The 18,441-nt window shown below is 44.0% G+C and overlaps 1 protein-coding gene across 2 annotated transcripts in view; it reads left to right on the forward strand.

Moving 5' to 3' along the window:
• Window positions 1-18,441, forward strand: part of KIAA0930 (KIAA0930 ortholog) — an 86,660-nt gene that overhangs the window by 58,958 nt on the left and 9,261 nt on the right. For both annotated transcript variants that reach the window (XM_040345798.1, XM_040345799.1), the window contains exons 4-8: window positions 5,916-5,993; window positions 7,291-7,392; window positions 10,017-10,157; window positions 13,692-13,886; window positions 17,161-17,326. In XM_040345798.1, the coding sequence (XP_040201732.1) occupies window positions 5,916-5,993; window positions 7,291-7,392; window positions 10,017-10,157; window positions 13,692-13,886; window positions 17,161-17,326 (682 nt within the window). The remainder of the gene's footprint in view (window positions 1-5,915; window positions 5,994-7,290; window positions 7,393-10,016; window positions 10,158-13,691; window positions 13,887-17,160; window positions 17,327-18,441) is intronic.

The following is an 18,441-nucleotide window of genomic DNA, read 5'->3' on the forward strand; positions in this document are numbered from 1 at the left end:
TCATACGCGCCTAGGTGGGGTGGGTGCAGAATCTGTCCAATGCTGCATATGTTCCCCGCTGGCTCCAAGATCGACAACGGAGCGATCAAATACCACTGATCGTTCAGTCTTTAGTGAGCAGAGAGCTGGTGAATGTTAGTCACTGGTTCTCTGCTTTACCCCTCCAGCGCTCACTGGAGCATCAGGCTGTGGAGGGGGCGGGAGCAGCTGGCTCTTAGCCACATGCTGGTCAGGCATCAGGGTGGATACCAACATTAAAGACCGTATCCCTTTAGTGTCTGGACCGACTGAGTGACGTCGGCCTACAGTGGAATTTAGCCCGCTGCTGGCTGAATACAGGTCACAGCAGTGCAATTAGTTGGCCCTACTTCTCCTTAATACTGGTCTGCAAATGGGTAGATGGGGAAATCACAGGTCTTATAATATTTTTATTTATTTTTTTGTGGTTTTTATTCAGAACTCCAAAAAAAGTGCCCATTTTAAAATCTGAAATAACAAAACCAGGTTTTGCGGCACTATTCACTTTCAACCTTCAAGATTACCACCACAGTTTTATTTTAATTATAATTTTGTTTGATGCTTGATGTCCTCATTCTATTTGGCCAGCATCTTTTTAAGCCCACTTCCTCCTGGCCCCAAGTAATCCGGAACCTGCCCCATTTAAAAGAAGGGGAAGTAGCACAGTGATGAGCTTGCTTTTTTGTCATTCTGCTTTCTCCTCCTATCAGCATGTTTCTTGTAAGCACATGAACTGGTTGTCTCCTTTGTGCTTTGCAGGGACTGCAAAGACCGATTAGTCCTTTTTTCTATATTGCTTGCATATTTATAAAAATCGTTTTGATTTATGTATATACTGGAAAGTTCCATTGATTTTGTTTTTATTTCTGCCTACAGCTCAACTTTAAGCACATGGGATTTGCTAAAAATGTGTGTCATTTGCAATACTTTGTCACACCGTATTTGTACAGCGGTCTTGCAAACGCAATTGTTTTTAAAAAAATACACCTTTTTAAAAAAAAAAAAAACAGTAAAGATAGCCTTAGGAGATAACGTTACGCCAAGTAAAATTATACCCAACATGTCATGCTTCAAAATCCCTTAAAAATGTCCATAGGCGACATTTAAAAATGTCTTCAGGTTACATGTTTAGAGTTACAGAGGAGGTCTAGTGCTAATTATTGCTCTCACTTGAACGATCATGACGATACCTCACATGTTTGAACACCGTTTTCGTATGTGGGAACGACTTGCGTATGATTTATTTACTTTTTATTTTTATACTGTCCTTTTTTTTTTTTTTTATTGGGTCACTTTTATTCCTATAACAAGGAATGTAAATTTCTTGTAATAGAAAAAAAGCATGACAGGACCTCCTTAAATGTGAGATCTGGGGTAAAAAAAGACCTTAGATCTAACATTTGCACTAAAATGCGAGAGATAAAAGATAGATAAAAAAAAGAAAGACTGTTGGGTGGAAGTGACGTTTGACGTTGCTTCCACCATTCAGCGTTATGGAGCTGAGTGGGGGCCATCGTTCCCTCACTCGTCTCCATGTCTCGGAGGAGAAAGGACACTACTGGAGGCTCCGGTAAGCGTCAGATCAACGGAAAGTGGGGGGGGGGGGCTTTCCACGCACCCATAAAAGTTTTCCCACAGCAAATCCGGTGCAGAGATCGCTTTTATCTGAAAGGTAGCCGCTCGCCGTAGTTAAAAATACTGGGGTTATGGCAGCTATCTTTCTAAATTTAAACACTTTATTTCAGTGGTGCTCAACCCTTTGAAGAGCAAGGGCCACTTAAGTGATTTGGTAACCAGTCACTGGCCAAAGTGAACTATAGTTTTACCACCCCCCAGACCGCAAATATAAACAAGCCTTTACTGTCCTGAGCCACCTATTGGGGCTGCTTCCGTGGATTCACTGGTGCAGTGCAGCTTTCCTGTGGGTTAGCTGCACTTTGCCATGGACTCCTGTTACATCTTGTGAGCGTGATTCACTTTCTGAAGGCACACCAAACCCATAGGATATACTAGAAGTCTATGGCTCAGTGCAGCTAACCCCCCCCCCCCCCCCGGAAAGCTGCAGGTGCACTGCGCTGCACCTTCGGATCAGTATGAAATCCGCCTAATCGCTTGTCGCCTTTTTTTTTATTATTATTATATATGTCCTAATATGCCCATTGCAAAATATTGATATTTTATACACTGACATTTTCCTCTTCATGCTTCTGCTGGCATCGCTCTTCAGGCTGCTACAAAGGTCCCAAGTGGAGTGCATTTGGTATCGCCCCACCTGGGACAGGAGCCGGCACGACAGAGGAAGCATCAGCTTATGCGGCTCCTGCTACTTTGCGGCTTTCTTGCTTCCTCCACTGCCAGCTCCATACACTCTGATGTTCTGGGATGGCGGATCAGCAACCCGTTGATCGAGATCTGAGCTTGCTGACCCGCCATCCCAAAACAATGGGCATGTGCTTCCCTGGCTTGAGGCTTTAGACAGTGTTTATTTATTTATTTATTTTTGTAATTAAAAGACCTGCAAAGTTAATAAGAATCTGTTTTGGGGAGTGTTGTATCCTTTTAAGGATTTTCAACCTTTAGGGCACACTGCCTGGTGTTGGGCTTTAAAGAATAACATGACTGTTGGCTGATCTGGAACACTCGCTCATAGATAGAACTATTCTGGCCTGCTCATAATCCCTATCTTTATAGCAAGGACATGGCTTCTCTGGAGGCACATAACACAAGAATCTGAGTTGCTACTAGGCTGTTGGGTGTTGTGGTGTTTTTTATTTTTTTTATTTTGTGTTTCTTGTAGCCTCCCTGGTGGCAAAAATAAATTTGTCCTGTAAAAGTTTCAGTTCTGCCTTTTTGAACAGATGTCTCCTGTATTATAGAAGTGATACTCGCTTGGGTGAGATCAGAATGTAGATGACAGCTCTTCTATAGAGCTGTTGGTCTAATTTTGGGCTTTTGTTGCAATAAATATTAACAGAACTATTTTATTTATATAGAGTAAAAATGGTACGACATGGCACTTGCCACAATCCGCTGCTGTATGCCTAAAATGGCCAGTAAGACTCTTTAAATATCTGTTGGCTGTACTGGGGGTTCCTGGGTGTGCCAGCCACCTGCTGCTTCCCTATACTCCTAATGCATTAAATCTGAACTCCAGCCTTCCCTTCGGTCTTAAACAGGCTCCTCTCCTGTACTGAAAATGCTTATTCTGATTTCCCTGCACACTGTGAGCTTCTGACCATGTGCATTGGAAGCTGCAGTGAGTCAGAGCTGTCCTTGAGTGAGTGAGAAACTTCTATTGCGCAACACATGCAAACTGAATCGCCTCTGGGCGCTTGGTGTCCATTCCCTGGGCTCTCAGAAGAGATGGGTTTTGATCTTTCTCCTGAAGACCAAGTGGTTTACCTCCCACCGAATGCTGGTTGGTCAAGCGTTCCATAGTCTTGGTCCTTGGACCGCAAATCTTCGTTCTCCTTTAGACTTGTACCTGGTTTTGGGAATCTGGAGTAGATTTTGGTTGGTGGATCGCAGGACGCGATTGGTGTTGTGAGCTTTTAGTTTTTCGCATTGATATTGGGGGGCATTTCCCAGAATACACTTATGCGTTAGACAGAGAGCCTTGAAAGTGATTCTATCTTTTACTGGCAACCAATGAAGGGATCCTTGGCCTGCTCCTTTCATTTTTTTTTTTTTTTTTAATGGTTTATTTTCAATTAGAATGCAGAGCCAAGAGAGTGACATGGTTCAACGCAAAGGAGTTATGACATCTTGGCATATTCCAATTGAGGGGCAGTACAAATAAACTGAATAACTGAGATGTAACTGAGTACAGTGAGATTTAAGCCATTGAAAGACAAATAAACACCATGTCAAGAGTCATAGAGATTAGTGGTCACTCGTAACTGTAAAACAAGAGGTGAAGGTGAGAAAAAGGGGAGGGGAAGGGTTAAATTAGAGGGTGAGCCCAGGAGGATTATGTGGCCAAAGGGTAAGAATGGATGCAATAACCAAGGTAGGATGTCGGATGAGGAAAGGGTGCTAGGGGGTCAACTGAACAGTCCTATTAGAACAATACAGGGAGGGGGAAGAGCCACTTAGGGTTTGGTCTTGGGGGGGGGGGGGGGGAGTAGGTACAAAAGTAAATGGTTTGGAGGTACCCATTTCACTCAATGGATTTCAGCTATTTGCATAACTTCTATCAAGAGGCAGCCCACTGCTTCTGTCAGGACTGAGACGGGGAGCTGAGATGTTTGCAGTAAGCCATGTACAGAGCCCTTCCAGCCTCTCTCATGAGCAGGGGCGGACTGACAACTCATGGGACCCCCGGGCAGTAGAAGATTATGGGGCCCCCGGGCTTACAGATGGCCACCACGCCAGGAGGCAGTGCAGAGGCAGGGCAGCTAAAATCTCAGGATTTTCACATCAAAAGCATGTTGGTTTCTGACATATCAGGGACAGATGTAAAGAAAACACAGATTTTTACATAATGTGCCTGGTTTTATTGAGCCTGGCAACCCTGATGGGGCCCCCTAGTGGCATGGGGCCCTCGGGCAGTGCCCGAGAGCCCCAATGGTCAGTCCGCCCCTGCTCATGAGCCTTGACCTGCCTGCACTACATAGAGAAGACCCAGTGATGATAGAAGTGTATCATACAAGTACACCATGTCGGGACTGACGATGCATATTGAAATTAATCCGCATAAAGAGTCTCTGAAAATTTTGAAAGACGTTATTTGTGATAACTCAAGCAGGTGTGCCACTTTAAGGACTCTGTAAGGCGAAGCCGGCCATACCGGTGTGCTGGTGTTGGGATGCTGGTGAAAAATAGAAGGTACAAAAATGAGAGGGAGGGGGCATGGAAGGGTATAGGATGCTCTGGTGGATGCAAGGGAGACTAAAAATAGAAAGGGGAAAGGTGTTGAGATGGTAAGGAGACCGGGTCTCACCCTAATAAAAGTCCTCTTGCAGCTACCCAGTTAAGGATTCATCGGTCAAGGCAGCAGGGAGGTCCGTGAGGGAAGTATCTACAGATGCAAGGCCTTTCAGAGAGTCTGAGGAGGAATAACATGCCCATATCAACCAGAGAACCTTGTGTTTGTTGAAAGGCTTTGTTTAGGTTGAATATGTATTTGAGTTTCAGTAAAACGAAAAGAGTCTAAAGTAATTTGAAAGGCTTTGTTTAAACATTGTATTAACGTGTTGACGATGGGTGAACTAGGAAAGTTAAATTATAAGCCTCATAAATTGACTTCAGCTTCAAAGTGAAAATAGTAGGGAAGGTTTAAAGCAGGGGTGCTCAACCAGTTGCCTAGGGGAGCCCTCTGATGTGATGGCGGGTTGGCAAGCCCAGATCGCGTGTTGCGGACCCACCATCCCTGAGCCTGAGTGTTATGAATGAAGCCTGAGGTAGCGGAAGCAAGCGGTTGCAGAGCAGATTTGCATAATCGATGCTTCCTGTAAAGCGTCGCCTCATGTCACAGGCGGAGTGATACCAAATGCACGCTGCCTGGGACAGCAACAGCAGGTGATACCTGAATGAAAAACGGTTACTAATATGTGTATATATGGGCATATCTGTGCAATGGTTACTTGGCTGCTTTCATAATGATCCACAAGTACAGCGCACCTGCAGGTTTACTTCACTGAGCCATAGACTTCTGTTCTTACCTGTGGGTTTCAGACCTCTGCCAAAAGATGGGATGAGGTTCCCCTCTATTGAAGAGATTTCCTCTAATTTACTGTTGCTTCTCTGAGACCAGAAAAGTCAAAGCCTAAATGGAGCAGTTCTTTTGGAGAATGGAACCCGATTTGGTTACTGGTAGCAGATACCTTGGTTATTGTGTATCGTCTCCTTTGTCTGCCTACGCCCCATGTGGACATTACTCCTCTGTTGTCTTCCAGCTCGATTACTTAGTGACGTGCGCTGTGTGTACGCGCTCTGACGCCGGAGACATTCACATTCATAAGAAGAAATCTCAAGTGAGTATTTGTCTTTATTTACAGTTTTTATGTTCAGCTATTGAAGGCTCAACCCAGCTCTCCAATATATTACATGATACGCCTGTATTTTAAGGTGTAACCTTAAAGTGTCGGGTCACCACACAGATATTCGATGGAAATCTCCCTAACACAGACGGCAGTAACAACCTTCACTATCTAACCAAAAATAAATGTCAAGGGTACCATTTTGAAATGTCCCTTTGTACTTTGCCCAGGCAAGAAAACGTTTAAAAGGGTTGCAAAGGTTCGTTTTTTTTATTTTCTAAATAGGTTCCTTTAAGCTAGTGCTTTGTTGGTTCACTTACCTTTTCCTTCCATTTCCCTTCTAAATTTTTTTGTTTTCCTTGTCTGAATTTCTCACTTCCTGTTCCTCCTCAGTAAGCTGTTCTGGCCGACTAACACCGCTCGGATGTTGGTGGCAAGTTTACTGAGGAGAAACAGGAAGTGAGAAATTTAGACAAAGAAAAAAACATTTAGAAGGGAAATGGAAGGAAAATGGAAGTGAACCAACAATGCACTAGCTTAAAGGAACCTATTTAGAAAATAAAAAATGAACCTTTACAACTCCTTTAAGGGTAATTTAACAACCTCCCCCTTCCTTCTAAGCCACGTATACTTGTCATTCCTTGGCTCTCCCGCTGCTTCATTTTGATTATATGCTGGACACCCTGGCTTGGTGGAAGAGGTCTTTCCATGGCCTTGGCCAAAGATTGGCTTATTTATTGAAAGTAGTGGCTGCCCAGGAATAGGTCACATCTGTTTTAAACATTGCTGCCACTTTTTACCCCTTGCACACAGGGCTGTCTAGGAGCAGGGCATCTCTCCTGGCATTTTAGTGCACCCAGGAGGGCAATGTGCCATGTCCAGCCTTGCTGCAGGCAGTATGTCAGTCAGAGACAGTCTTTGGCTGGATGGGACTGTAGGCTGTACCGTGCGCTAATAGCGTTTAGGGCCCTGTGCGTTCAGGGGTGAAGGTCCAGAATGCAGGTCCCAAAGGCCCTTAATACCAGAACCACTGTGTAGAATGTTCAACCCCATCCAGCCACAGCCTGTCATAAACTTTAACATGCTCCCTGCAGGTCCTTCATCCCAAACCCTCAGGCAAGTGAAAGGAAAGCATCAGTTGCAGAGGAGGTAGCTACACAGCAGATGTTTTACCCTAAAGGGGTCCCTTTAAGGAGATCTAAATTGGCTGTTTAATACACCTTTGAAGATTGTAGGTTGTATTTTGTGCATTGCTAGGAGTGTCTGATCTGACATTATTTTGTTGTTTCAGCAAGTATTTGCCTCTCCAAGCAAACACCCAATGGACAGTAAGGGGGAGGAGTCAAAGATCAGTTACCCCAATATCTTCTACATGATTGACAACTTTGAAGAGGTAAACTGCAGCCATTTGTAGTGTGAAACATGTTTTGTATTATTTTTATTTTTTTAGATTCTAGTTGTTTGGCTTTTTTGTTCATGTCGGTATTCAGTATTTTCTGTTTAGGTGACCTGACATAGGTAAAGCTGATTTCATGAACTGCATGCTTGTTTCAGGCCAGCTATTAAATGTATTGAGGTCAGAGACTGCCACTTTTACAATGAGGTCGGCAGTGGTGGCCCCCATTGTGCTTTTTAGTACAGTTTTTCTTTTTAAAGTGGTTCTAAAGTCTAAACCCCACTATCTGTTTTGCCCAAGTCCCAAACACTTGTCTCCCATAACCGATCCAGTGCTGTCCGGGCTGCATCACTGTTCCTTCTCTTCCTGGTCACACAGGAGACACAGGCAGCAGCAGGAGCCATTTGCTCTTGGCTGCTGTCAATCAAATCCTGCGAGGAGAGAGTAGGAGAGCATGGCTGAGCATGCGGTGTGGGGCTGTGGATGCACACAGCCCATCCTGCATGGGTGCTTCCTCAGCGCACGGAGGGGGCACTTATAGGAAAGAAGTGGAGAGCGCCAACAGGGGGACGCCAGAAGGAAGGTAAGGGGCCACTCGGTGCAATACCATTGCACAGAGCAGGTCATTTTTTTTTTTTTTTGTTTTTCCTGTAAATTTTTCTATTTTTTTATTTAAAATAAACAATCATTTCAACTCCAATCCTACCAGCAAGAATAATGCCGCGTACACACGATCATTTTTCGTCATGTAGAAAAAACGTTTTTCCAACTTCATCATTAAAACAACGTTTCCCACACACCATCCTTTTTAAAAAATGCTCTAGCAAAGCACGGTGACGTACGACGGCACTAAAAGGGGGAGGTTCCATGCAGATGACGCCACCCTTGGGGCTGCTTTAGCTTATTCCGTGTTCGTAAAAGACGATTCACGCTTTTCTGTCTGTTACAGCGTGATGAATGTTCTATCTCCATTATGAACGGTAGTTTTACCAGAACGAGCGCTCCCGTCTCATAACTTGCTTCTGAGCATGCCCGGGTTTTTAACGTAGTTTTAGCCCACACACGATCATTTTTTACAACCCGAAAAAACGACATTGTTTAAAACGTCGTTAAAAAATGCAGCCTGTTCGGAAAAAAAATGTGTCGTTATTTAAGAACCCCAAAAATGATTTGAAGCCCACACACGATCATTTTAAATGACATTTTTTTAAAACAAATTTTTTTTAATGCCGAAAAATGATCTTGTGTACGCGGCATTGGTCCTTACATTTAAAGAGCACCTGTCATTTCAGAGCCATCATGGCAGCACCTGTTAGGGGGCATCCACTCAACTGCTGCCGCCACGTCTCTCACCTTGTGTCACTGCCGTGTCATCAGCCGTCTTATTAAAGTGAATGGGACTGTTGTGCGTTAACAGGAGGTCACAGGAGGAGCCGCTACGAGACCGAGATGACGGCTGCTCTTTAAAAATTATGATTTAAATCCAGCCTTTTTTCTAGTGATTTAAATTGTGATTTAAATCAACTTGATTTAAATCAAATCCACCCTGTTGATGAGTAAATTGCATCAGTGGGAGGAGCCTGAGCAGGTTGTCCATTACCAATTGCCAATGTCTAGGGATTTGTTGCTGTCTAGAACTTGTCATTGATGGGATCACTAAAATGGCCATTAAATACACACTTGGTTGCATGCATTGCTTCATCGTTGATGAAAACGCTGCAGGAAGTACTGTATTTATTGGCTTATAACACTCACTTTTTTACCCTGAAAATAAAGGGTAAACTGTACTGCGTGCTGTGGAAAGTTTTTTTTCCCCTGAAACTTCCCTCTTAAAGCGGGGGTTCACCCTTAGAGGGCACTTTTTCCCCTTAGATTCCTGCTCGTTTTCTCTAGGGGAATCGGCTATTTGTTTTAAAATATGTGCAGTACTTACCCGTTTACGAGATGCATCCTCTCCGCCGCTTCCGGGTATGGGCTGCGGGACTGGGCGTTCCTTCTTGATTGACAGTCTTCCGAGAGGCTTCCGACGGTCGCATCCATCGCGTCACGATTTTCCGAAAGAAGCCGAACGTCGGTGCGCAGGCGCAGTATAGAGCCGCACCGACGTTCGGCTTCTTTCGGCTACGAGTGATGCGATGGATGCGACCGTCGGAAGCCTCTCGGAAGACTGTCAATCAATAAGGAACGCCCGCTCCCGAAGACCCATACCCGGAAGCGACGGAAGAAGATGCATCTCGAAAACGGGTAAGTACGGATCATATTTTAATACAAATAGCCGATTCCCCTAGACCGAACGAGCAGGAATCTAAGGGGAGAAAAAAAAAAATTTAATAAATGGGTGAACTCCCGCTTTAAAGTTAGGGTGCGTGTTATATGCCGATAAATACGGTAAGTCAGCAGTGAAAAATCGATACCTCGCTCATCCCACCAGTGAGGTAGCAACATGTGCAAACCGGTTACTATTTTCCTGCCTCGCTGTGTCTTTGCATAGCCGTCTTGCAATCCACAAGTCATCATCCACCTCAGGATCACTAGTCTAGTCACCTGGGATTGGGTAGAGCAGGTAGTACAGCGACCTGGAGACGGGTTGCATCACTGTTTTGCCTAATTTTGTGTTGTAGGTGTTCAGCGACATGACCGTGGGAGAAGGAGAAATGGTGTGTGTCGAGCTTGTAGCCAGTGACAAAACGAACACATTTCAAGGGGTCATTTTCCAGGGCTCCATCCGCTACGAAGCTCTGAAGAAAGTGTATGATAATCGGGTAGGTGTTGTAGTCCCCATCCTCTTCATCACATTTGAATATTATTAGACCTCAGGACGAGCTTACATCTCAGCAGAGTACTGGCAAGCATTCCCTTGGCCTTTTCATGGAGAATAACTGAGAAATTACGGCTTCCTTGTGCTATACGATTTCTTTACACACGTGTCACATTTTTATTTGCAGTCTGTGTGTCTCTTGTGGAAACGTTTCACTTTTCTTTTCAGGACAGGAAGTGATAAGAAATCTCCCCAATGGGGATGCAGACTGTGACAAAACACTTTATGGTGTCCGTTTAATAAACTGTGAAGTTTTTTCTCCGTTCAGTTCACAGCAGTTCACGGCAGTTCTCATGAGGAGAATTATCTCCTCTGCAGCCGGTTTAATAAACTGAGAACTTCAGTTCTCAGATGGTGAACAGAGGTGAAGTTTTTTTTCTGAAAACAGCCGAGATCTGTGTGAAAGTGGGTGGACTGCCTGTAATCTTGTGAGATATTGTGAGATTATGGTGCAGCCGAATTCAAACAGTGAAACTAACGTTTAAAAGAATATGTAATTAATGTTTTCAGACATGTGATAAAATATATATATATATATATATATATATATATATATATATATATATATATATATATATATATATATATATATATATATATATATATATATATATATATATATATAATTACATATATGCGCTGTGTTTGAACGCCGCCGACGACATATACCGAGCGCAGTACACTCGAGCACGCTCGGCTCCTCTCGCATAACCTAGAAGGGAGCCGAGCCTGGAAGCGGGAAGCAGGGATCGGCGGCAAAGTTCAAACACAGTGCGGGAAGCAAGTATCGGCGTATATCGCGCACCCACAATTTTGCCCTGATTTTACACACATGTGTTATATAGATACTGTGTGTGTGTGTGTGTGTGTGTGTGTGTATATATATATATATATATATATATATATATATATATATATATACACACACACACACACACACACACACACACACACACACACACACACACACACACACACACACACACACACACACACACACGTGTATATTGTTGTTAATATTCATTTTTAACCCACTGGTGTTGAAATTAGGAAGAAATAAGCCTTCTTCCTCTTATCACACCAGCTTCTCTCCCAGATTCTCCACCTCTGAGCTGGTGAATCTGGAAGGGAGATATTTCAGTGGAAGAGCTGTGAAATCTTCATATCACGGTTTATTAAACTGGCCGTTTGTGACAAAACATCCATGTGCTGTGATGTGAAGTGGAGAATGTGTTCTCTGCTCCTTATCACAGTATATTAAACCGGCAATGCTCTGTGAAAAGCAGTGATCAGCCGTGATCATCATGATCTCCGCTTATCACGGTTTATTAAACGTACACCTATTTCTGAACCTGGGGCTCCAGCCTTTGGCTGTGTTTTCCTGTCCCGGTGACAACAACTCAGCTCATTTCTTCCACTGTTGACACAGGGACTGGAAGTGAGGTAAAACCTCCCCAGTGACCCGAATATTGCCAGATGCCTTGTGCTTATGATATTGGACCCCTTGTTTCATTTAGATTTTACCATAATCTTTGAACATGGTTATTGATTGATCTGCTTTCGAGGCATTGGATACAAAGTTTAAGATAATTGTAAACGATCACCTTGCAAAACAACCCATTCAGTCTAAAACAGAAATGAAAGACAAAACATTTTTGTATGGATATAAAAAAACATTATAAATTATAAATGCAACCTCACCCCCCCCCCCTCCCTTTTTTTTTTTTTATAAGTGATCACATTCCCTTTGTTCTCACCTGCGTAAGAGCTGGGGGGGGGGGGGAAGCAGCAGCAGCACATTGAGCTTTCCAGTGAATGACTGAAGTGGAGGTGAGTGAGGACAAGTCTGATCATTGGAGGAGAGCACACGGAGCTCCCAACATAGTTGGAAAACTGACCACAGTGTGCTCTCCTGCTTAGTGTGGTCCCTTTTTAATAGGAAAGTAGAGCGAGTAACAGGAACACCAGGGATTTCACATAAAGGAAGCAATACAAAGAACAGGATACCTTCTCAAGTACATGGTACAGTAGGCACATATCAGGAATATGAAGTGCTGGGGTAACAAAGCTTTAACTTAACTGTTACTTCTTGTCACCTATTTGGTTTTGTTTTCTAGTCTCAGTAAAGTTGAGTTGTCAGTCCGCCCCTGGATGTACAGATTACAGTGAACCCTTCTTATGAGTCCCTGCCCCCCATGGTAGTTTACAGTCTTAATGTCCTTCCTAAACACATACGACCTTCCCCTGGAAAGTAACTAGGAGAAAACCAGCAAAAACATTGGGAGAGCATACAAAAACAGCATAGTTAACTTTTAGCTTGGTAATCATTAATACTTCTTTAAATTAATTTTTAAATGTAACTAGTGTATTGGAATTTGACCTGGTATCTGCATTCCTTGTAAAAGAGAGCTCAGACTTTGGGAAGGAGGAGAGGCGGCACAAAAAGCCAGTTGGTTGTGCAGTGCAAGGAACATGCTGATAGGAGAAGAGAGTAGGGCGATAGGTGACCTGTGTGCTGCTTTTCCTTTCACTGTCCAGTCACATGCTGGGGGAGGGACAAAACCTGTAAGTGTGACTTATGGCAGGGAAAAGTCAGGTCTCTTGTCCTGCCTGGGCTGTATGGGACAAGCTGTGTAAATCTGGATGGAAATAATCCTGTGGCAGCTAAAACAGCCTTCATGTATTATTTTATATGTGTATTTATTTATTTGTGTGTGTGTGTGTGTGTTTAATTTTGGAAGCAAATTTTGATTTGGTTTTAGTCTTACAACTAAAATGGCATTTTAGTTTTAGTCCCATTTTTGTCTTCTGCAATTGTTTTAGTTGTATTTAGTCGACTAAATCTTCAGTACATTTTATTGGACTAAAACTAATTTTAGTCGTCTAAAATCTAATGGGTGCAATTAAATTGTGATGCATTAGTTCTATATTGCTGGAATGAAAAATCGAATGTGTTATTATTTATGGCATTGAGGTAAGAACATGCACTACAGACCACTGTTAATTTTGAAGTCAAATTTCAATTTAGTTTTAGTCTTTTGACTAAAATGCCATTTTAGTTTGTAGTATTTTAGTCATCTCAATTGTTTTATTCAACCAAAATTAGTATTAATTTAGTAGACGAAAATGTTTTAGTCAACATAATTGTGTGTACACACACGCGCGCGCACACACATACACGTGCGCGCATATACATACATACATACATACATACATACATACATACATACATGCATACATACACATTCTTAGTTCTGACACTCAGACATTTTGACCCCCAGAGGAATTCATTTTGTTCTGGATCGTAAATGATTTCCTACTTTGAAGTAGGTGATACGGCTGCCTTTTGCTACCTGTACTGCTCTGTCACTGGAGGGACTCTTTGTCGCAGTCTGACATGGACAGGCTTGTTATAGCTGCAGGAGGGCTGCTGTGTTTTAGCGGTCTGGTGACTGATCTCATTATTTGTATCTCACAGGTCAGTATGGCAGCCAAGATGGCTCAGAAGATGTCCTTTGGCTTCTACAAATATAACAACATGGAGTTTGTGCGGATGAAAGGACCGCAAGGCAAAGGTCATGCAGAGATGGCCGTGAGCAGGGTTTCCACGGGCGACACGTCGCCATACGGTACAGAGGAGGACTCCAACCCGGGGTCACCACTGCATGAGAGAGTGAGTATGAGAGCAGTCTGTACACAGTGGGGCAAAGACGTAAACTTTCACTGCAGATATATGATGCATAATTGGTTGTCCTATACTGCTTGACCACGAGATCCAAGGTCTGCCGTAGTGTAACTACCGCTATGATTAGCACAATGGTGTTTCACACACATGGGGAGTTGCGGTATCGGTGGACATTTGGGTTTCCACAAACCTTTGTCACTTCTCTGCTGTGATTGGTGCAGAACATCTCACTGTGACTTGCACATCGAGGTAAGTGTAGGAACTGACAGTCACACACTGGCTCATCTACATGTCCTGGTAATCCATGTTGTACCTTAGGGCAGTCTTGATGAGCACACGTAATTCTAAATCGATTAAATAAAGATTTTTGGCTTGTTTTATCTTTATTTATAAAAGCGAACCTGACACTTTTCCCTTTTCAGCAAAGTGACAGACTTCCATGAATAGTTCATATCCTCCCCTTCTACTAATACTTGCTTTCTCCAGCCTCCCCTGTTGCCATGTTCACCTGCTACAGACCTAAGCAGAAAGCCCTGTGTAAGCTTTGTGTTGAAGCTTACACAGGTCTAAGAAACATCCACCCCATGTTACAGTGCTTGGACCTGATGATTCGCCAATCCATGAAATGGCACATCTCTGGGGGGAACATAATGATTCCCTGTATCCAAAAGTACATCACAGCTTCAAGGGCTTGGGCAGGTGAACAGAACAGTGGGGTAGAAATCCAAAATGGGCAAATGACAACTGTACTTATAAGCACCATCCACAGTGGTTCTTTTGTGCATTACCCAGAATAACCAGTCAGATTCTACCTTTAAAGGAACACTAAAGGTTCGTTTTTTATTGGATCAATTGATTTCTGTAAACAAGAGCATTTAAATATCACTTACCTCGTTTTTCCTTTTGACCTCCAAAATACAGTAATCCAGGTTTGAAAATGCCATTTCCTGTCACTCCTCTTCTTGCTTTCCACCAGCATCTGAGCCGTTTTGCATGGTGGAAAGCAGAATGTGCTCACCCCCTCCCTATGAATACAGCCCTGCGTGAAGATTAGAGGTCGACCGATATATCGGTCGGCCGATATATCGGCCGATATTTTGCGTTTTTAAAGATATCGGCATCGGCCGATTATTTGGTAAATTAGGCCGATTGTCTAGGATCTGTGCTGGGTGGAATTCTTCCGCCTGCCTGCCCGCCCGCTCGTCGCTATCTGCTGACTTTATATTTGTTTCCGTTTAGGAAGTCTGCAGCCAACCAGCGGACCGGTAACAGCCAATCGGCGGCCGCCGCTGCAGACTTCCTCCACTGTAAAAAAAATGTCCCCTGACGTGCTGCGCGCCCTGCCTCTGCCTACAAATTCCAGAATGCAGCACGGGCCGGTAACAACCAATCGGCGGCCGCCGCTGCCGTCATTCTCCACTCTGGAAAAAAATGTCCCCTGACGTGCTGCGCGCCCTGCCTACAAATTCCAGAATGCAGCACGGGCCGGTAACTGTCGGCCCGCGCTGCATTCTGGGGCTTGTAGGCAGAGCGCGCAGCACGTCAGGGGACGTTTTTTTCCAGAGTGGAGAATGACGGCAGCGGCGGCCTCGGATTGGTTGTTACCGGCCCGCTCTGCATTCTGGTGATTGTAGGCAGCACAACAGGGACGAATGGAGCTTTGTGGATAGAGTGCTAATATCGCCCTTCCTTCTGTTTTAGCACTGCTCAGCGCTCAGGACTCCTGAGCGCTGAGCAGTGGTAAAACAGAAGGAAGGGCGATATTAGTAGGCAATACAGAAATTTGGCCACAAGAAATGAGACAATGCTGCAAAAAAAAATGTAAACATCAAAACAAAGTAGCAACTATTGAAAGTCCCAAAGTCCAATATAATACTGCAGCAGCGCCATTTCCAAACAAACGTTTGAAAAACGAAACAAACTTCTATATAATCAATATAGAAGTTTGTTTCGTTTTTCAAACGTTTGTTTGGAAATGGCGCTGCTGCAGTATTATATTGGACTTTGGGACTTTCAATAGTTGCTACTTTGTTTTACTGTCTGTTTTGACGAATGGAGCTTTCTTGTGCTAGGCTAGAAGATGCAACGGAGCAAGGAGCGCTCCGCTGGTGGGCATTGATGAGGTGGCAGTGAATGACATTGGGCTGTACTGGTGGGCACTGATGTGAGGCACTGATGTGGTGATGCACTGGTGGGCACTGATGTGGTGATGTACTGGTGGGCACTGATGTGAGGCACTGATGTGGTGATGCACTGGTGGGCACTGATGTGGTGATGTACTGGTGGGCACTGATGTGGTAATGCACTGATGTGGTGATGCACTGGTGGGCACTGATGTGGTGATGCACTGGTGGGCACTGATGTGGTGATGCACTGGTGGGCACTGATGTGGTGATGTACTGGTGGGCACTGATGTGGTAATGCACTGGTGGGCACTGATGTGGTAATGCACTGGTGGTATGCGCTGGTGGGCAATGATGGGATGCACTGGTGCATTGGTGGGCATTGATGAGGTGGCACTGATGGGCTGTACTGGTGGGCACTAACGTGGAACTTCTGGACACTGATAGGCTCCACTGGTGGGTACTGATGAGGTTGCACTGGTGGGCACTAATGGATACTGATAGGCTGCACTGATGGACTGCACCAGTGGTCACTGACAGGCTGCACCCCACCTCTCCACCCTAAACAATTATCTCCTCCCCACCTCTCCACCCTAGGTTTTTTGAGATGAAGGGAAAAAAAAAAGAATATCGGCCTAAAATATCGGCCTAAAATATCGGCCACACATATCGGCCATCGGCCACCCCGATTTCCAAATATCGGCATCGGCCAGAGAAAAACACATATCGGTCGACCTCTAGTGAAGATGCTCTCTTATCCCTCACAGGCATGGAGGCTAAGCCTAATGGGAACTGTAGTTCCCATTAGGCCGTGATGTAGCAAGAATGAATGCGCACCGCAAACCAGGAAGTCAGTGAGAATAATGATTCAGGAGTGACGGAGGTGAATAAAACAGCTTGATTTCAACAGGTATCAAACTAGTTATAATGCAAAACATTACTTTTTACTTTATCAGCCACTGTCAGACTTTAATTTAAAAGGAAAATATTTTTGTCTTTACAACCTCTTTAATTCTTCAAGTCTATGAGAAAATAAAAGGTTCAATTGGTAGATGAGACAGTTCCTTCCTTGAACACCTTGTAATCAGAGGCCTGATATAAATGATATTGCTGACCAGTTGTATTCCATGTCCTATCAGGTGACGTCATTTAGCACTCCGCCCACTCCAGAGCGCAACAACCGTCCGTCCTTCTTTTCTCCGTCCCTTAAGAGGAAAGTGCCCAGGAACAGAATAGCAGAGATGAAGAAGTCGCACTCCGCAAATGACAGTGAAGAGTTTTTCCGGGACAGCGATGACGATGGAGGTAGGACATTTTTACTGTTGTATGCATAATGAACAAAATGGGAGTATAGCCTCATATAAGTAAGTTATAATCAAAATAATAACGTACCATCATCCAGATTTTTGTAGAAAAATAGAGGGGAAGGGTGGGGATGAGGGAATAGTTGCTGAGGCTAAACCTGGAGCATGCCCACCCAATTGATGTATGGACTATCTCGGTACTGATAAGACATAGTAAACAATATTAAGTAAAAAAAATTATATTTTTATTATAATTAAAATGTTGCAAACATTGAACAACAATGTACATCAAAGATTGGTCAGATTCTCTACTAGTTTCGCGGGAGACCCGCTTCTTCAGGAGAACCAATCCGATGAGTAGTAGAGCAGGCGCGGAGCCAAACTGCCCAAGTAGTTGACCCCCGCAGCGGACAAGGGGGATGGTGCGTTGATCTCAGTGATTGCATCTGTGGATACATTGGAAGCCAAAGCCATAAAAAAGGAACATCCTGGTGATGTAGAGACAGGTGGGCAGACTGAGGACAAGGGCAACGGCTATTACAGACGCATGGGGGATCATATAGGGTGCAAGGTCCTGTATAGCTGGAGGCTAACCAGTATTCTGTCATCCATGGCGGTATCCATATACGTGGCAGAGGATGCAGGGTAATGCATGGACTAAAGGTAAAGGCACCCATAGAGATCCCTGATGTAACACTGGTCGTGTCCTTGCTGTCAATGCCTCACTGGGGGGGGGATCACCAGGGCGAGATCCGCTGCTTGCCAGCATTTGATTGCTTGCTTGGAAGATTTGCCTCTTAAATGAAAAACTGAATGATTGATTTATTTTTTCCTGTACATCTCTAGCCAAACTTTTGTTTTGATTAGAGTGGGGAGGAGTTGGAACCGAATTTTGCAGTCAGTGTCTCCTTTGGATTTTAACTGTTCCATCTGGGAAGATCCCCTTCCCTGTGTGGTTATCAGAACAGAAGGAGGAGAAATCTATCCACAGCCTTTGGCACCCCTACATTTCTGTCAGATTATGTACCACTTCGTTCAGAATTTTTTTTGCAAATACGTGTGTGTGTGTGTGTGTGTGTGTGTGTATATATGGTTAGGCATTCTCGTGTTTATTTC

Source organism: Rana temporaria, chromosome 3, assembly GCF_905171775.1.
Source record: "Rana temporaria chromosome 3, aRanTem1.1, whole genome shotgun sequence".
Taxonomy (NCBI): domain Eukaryota; kingdom Metazoa; phylum Chordata; class Amphibia; order Anura; family Ranidae; genus Rana; species Rana temporaria.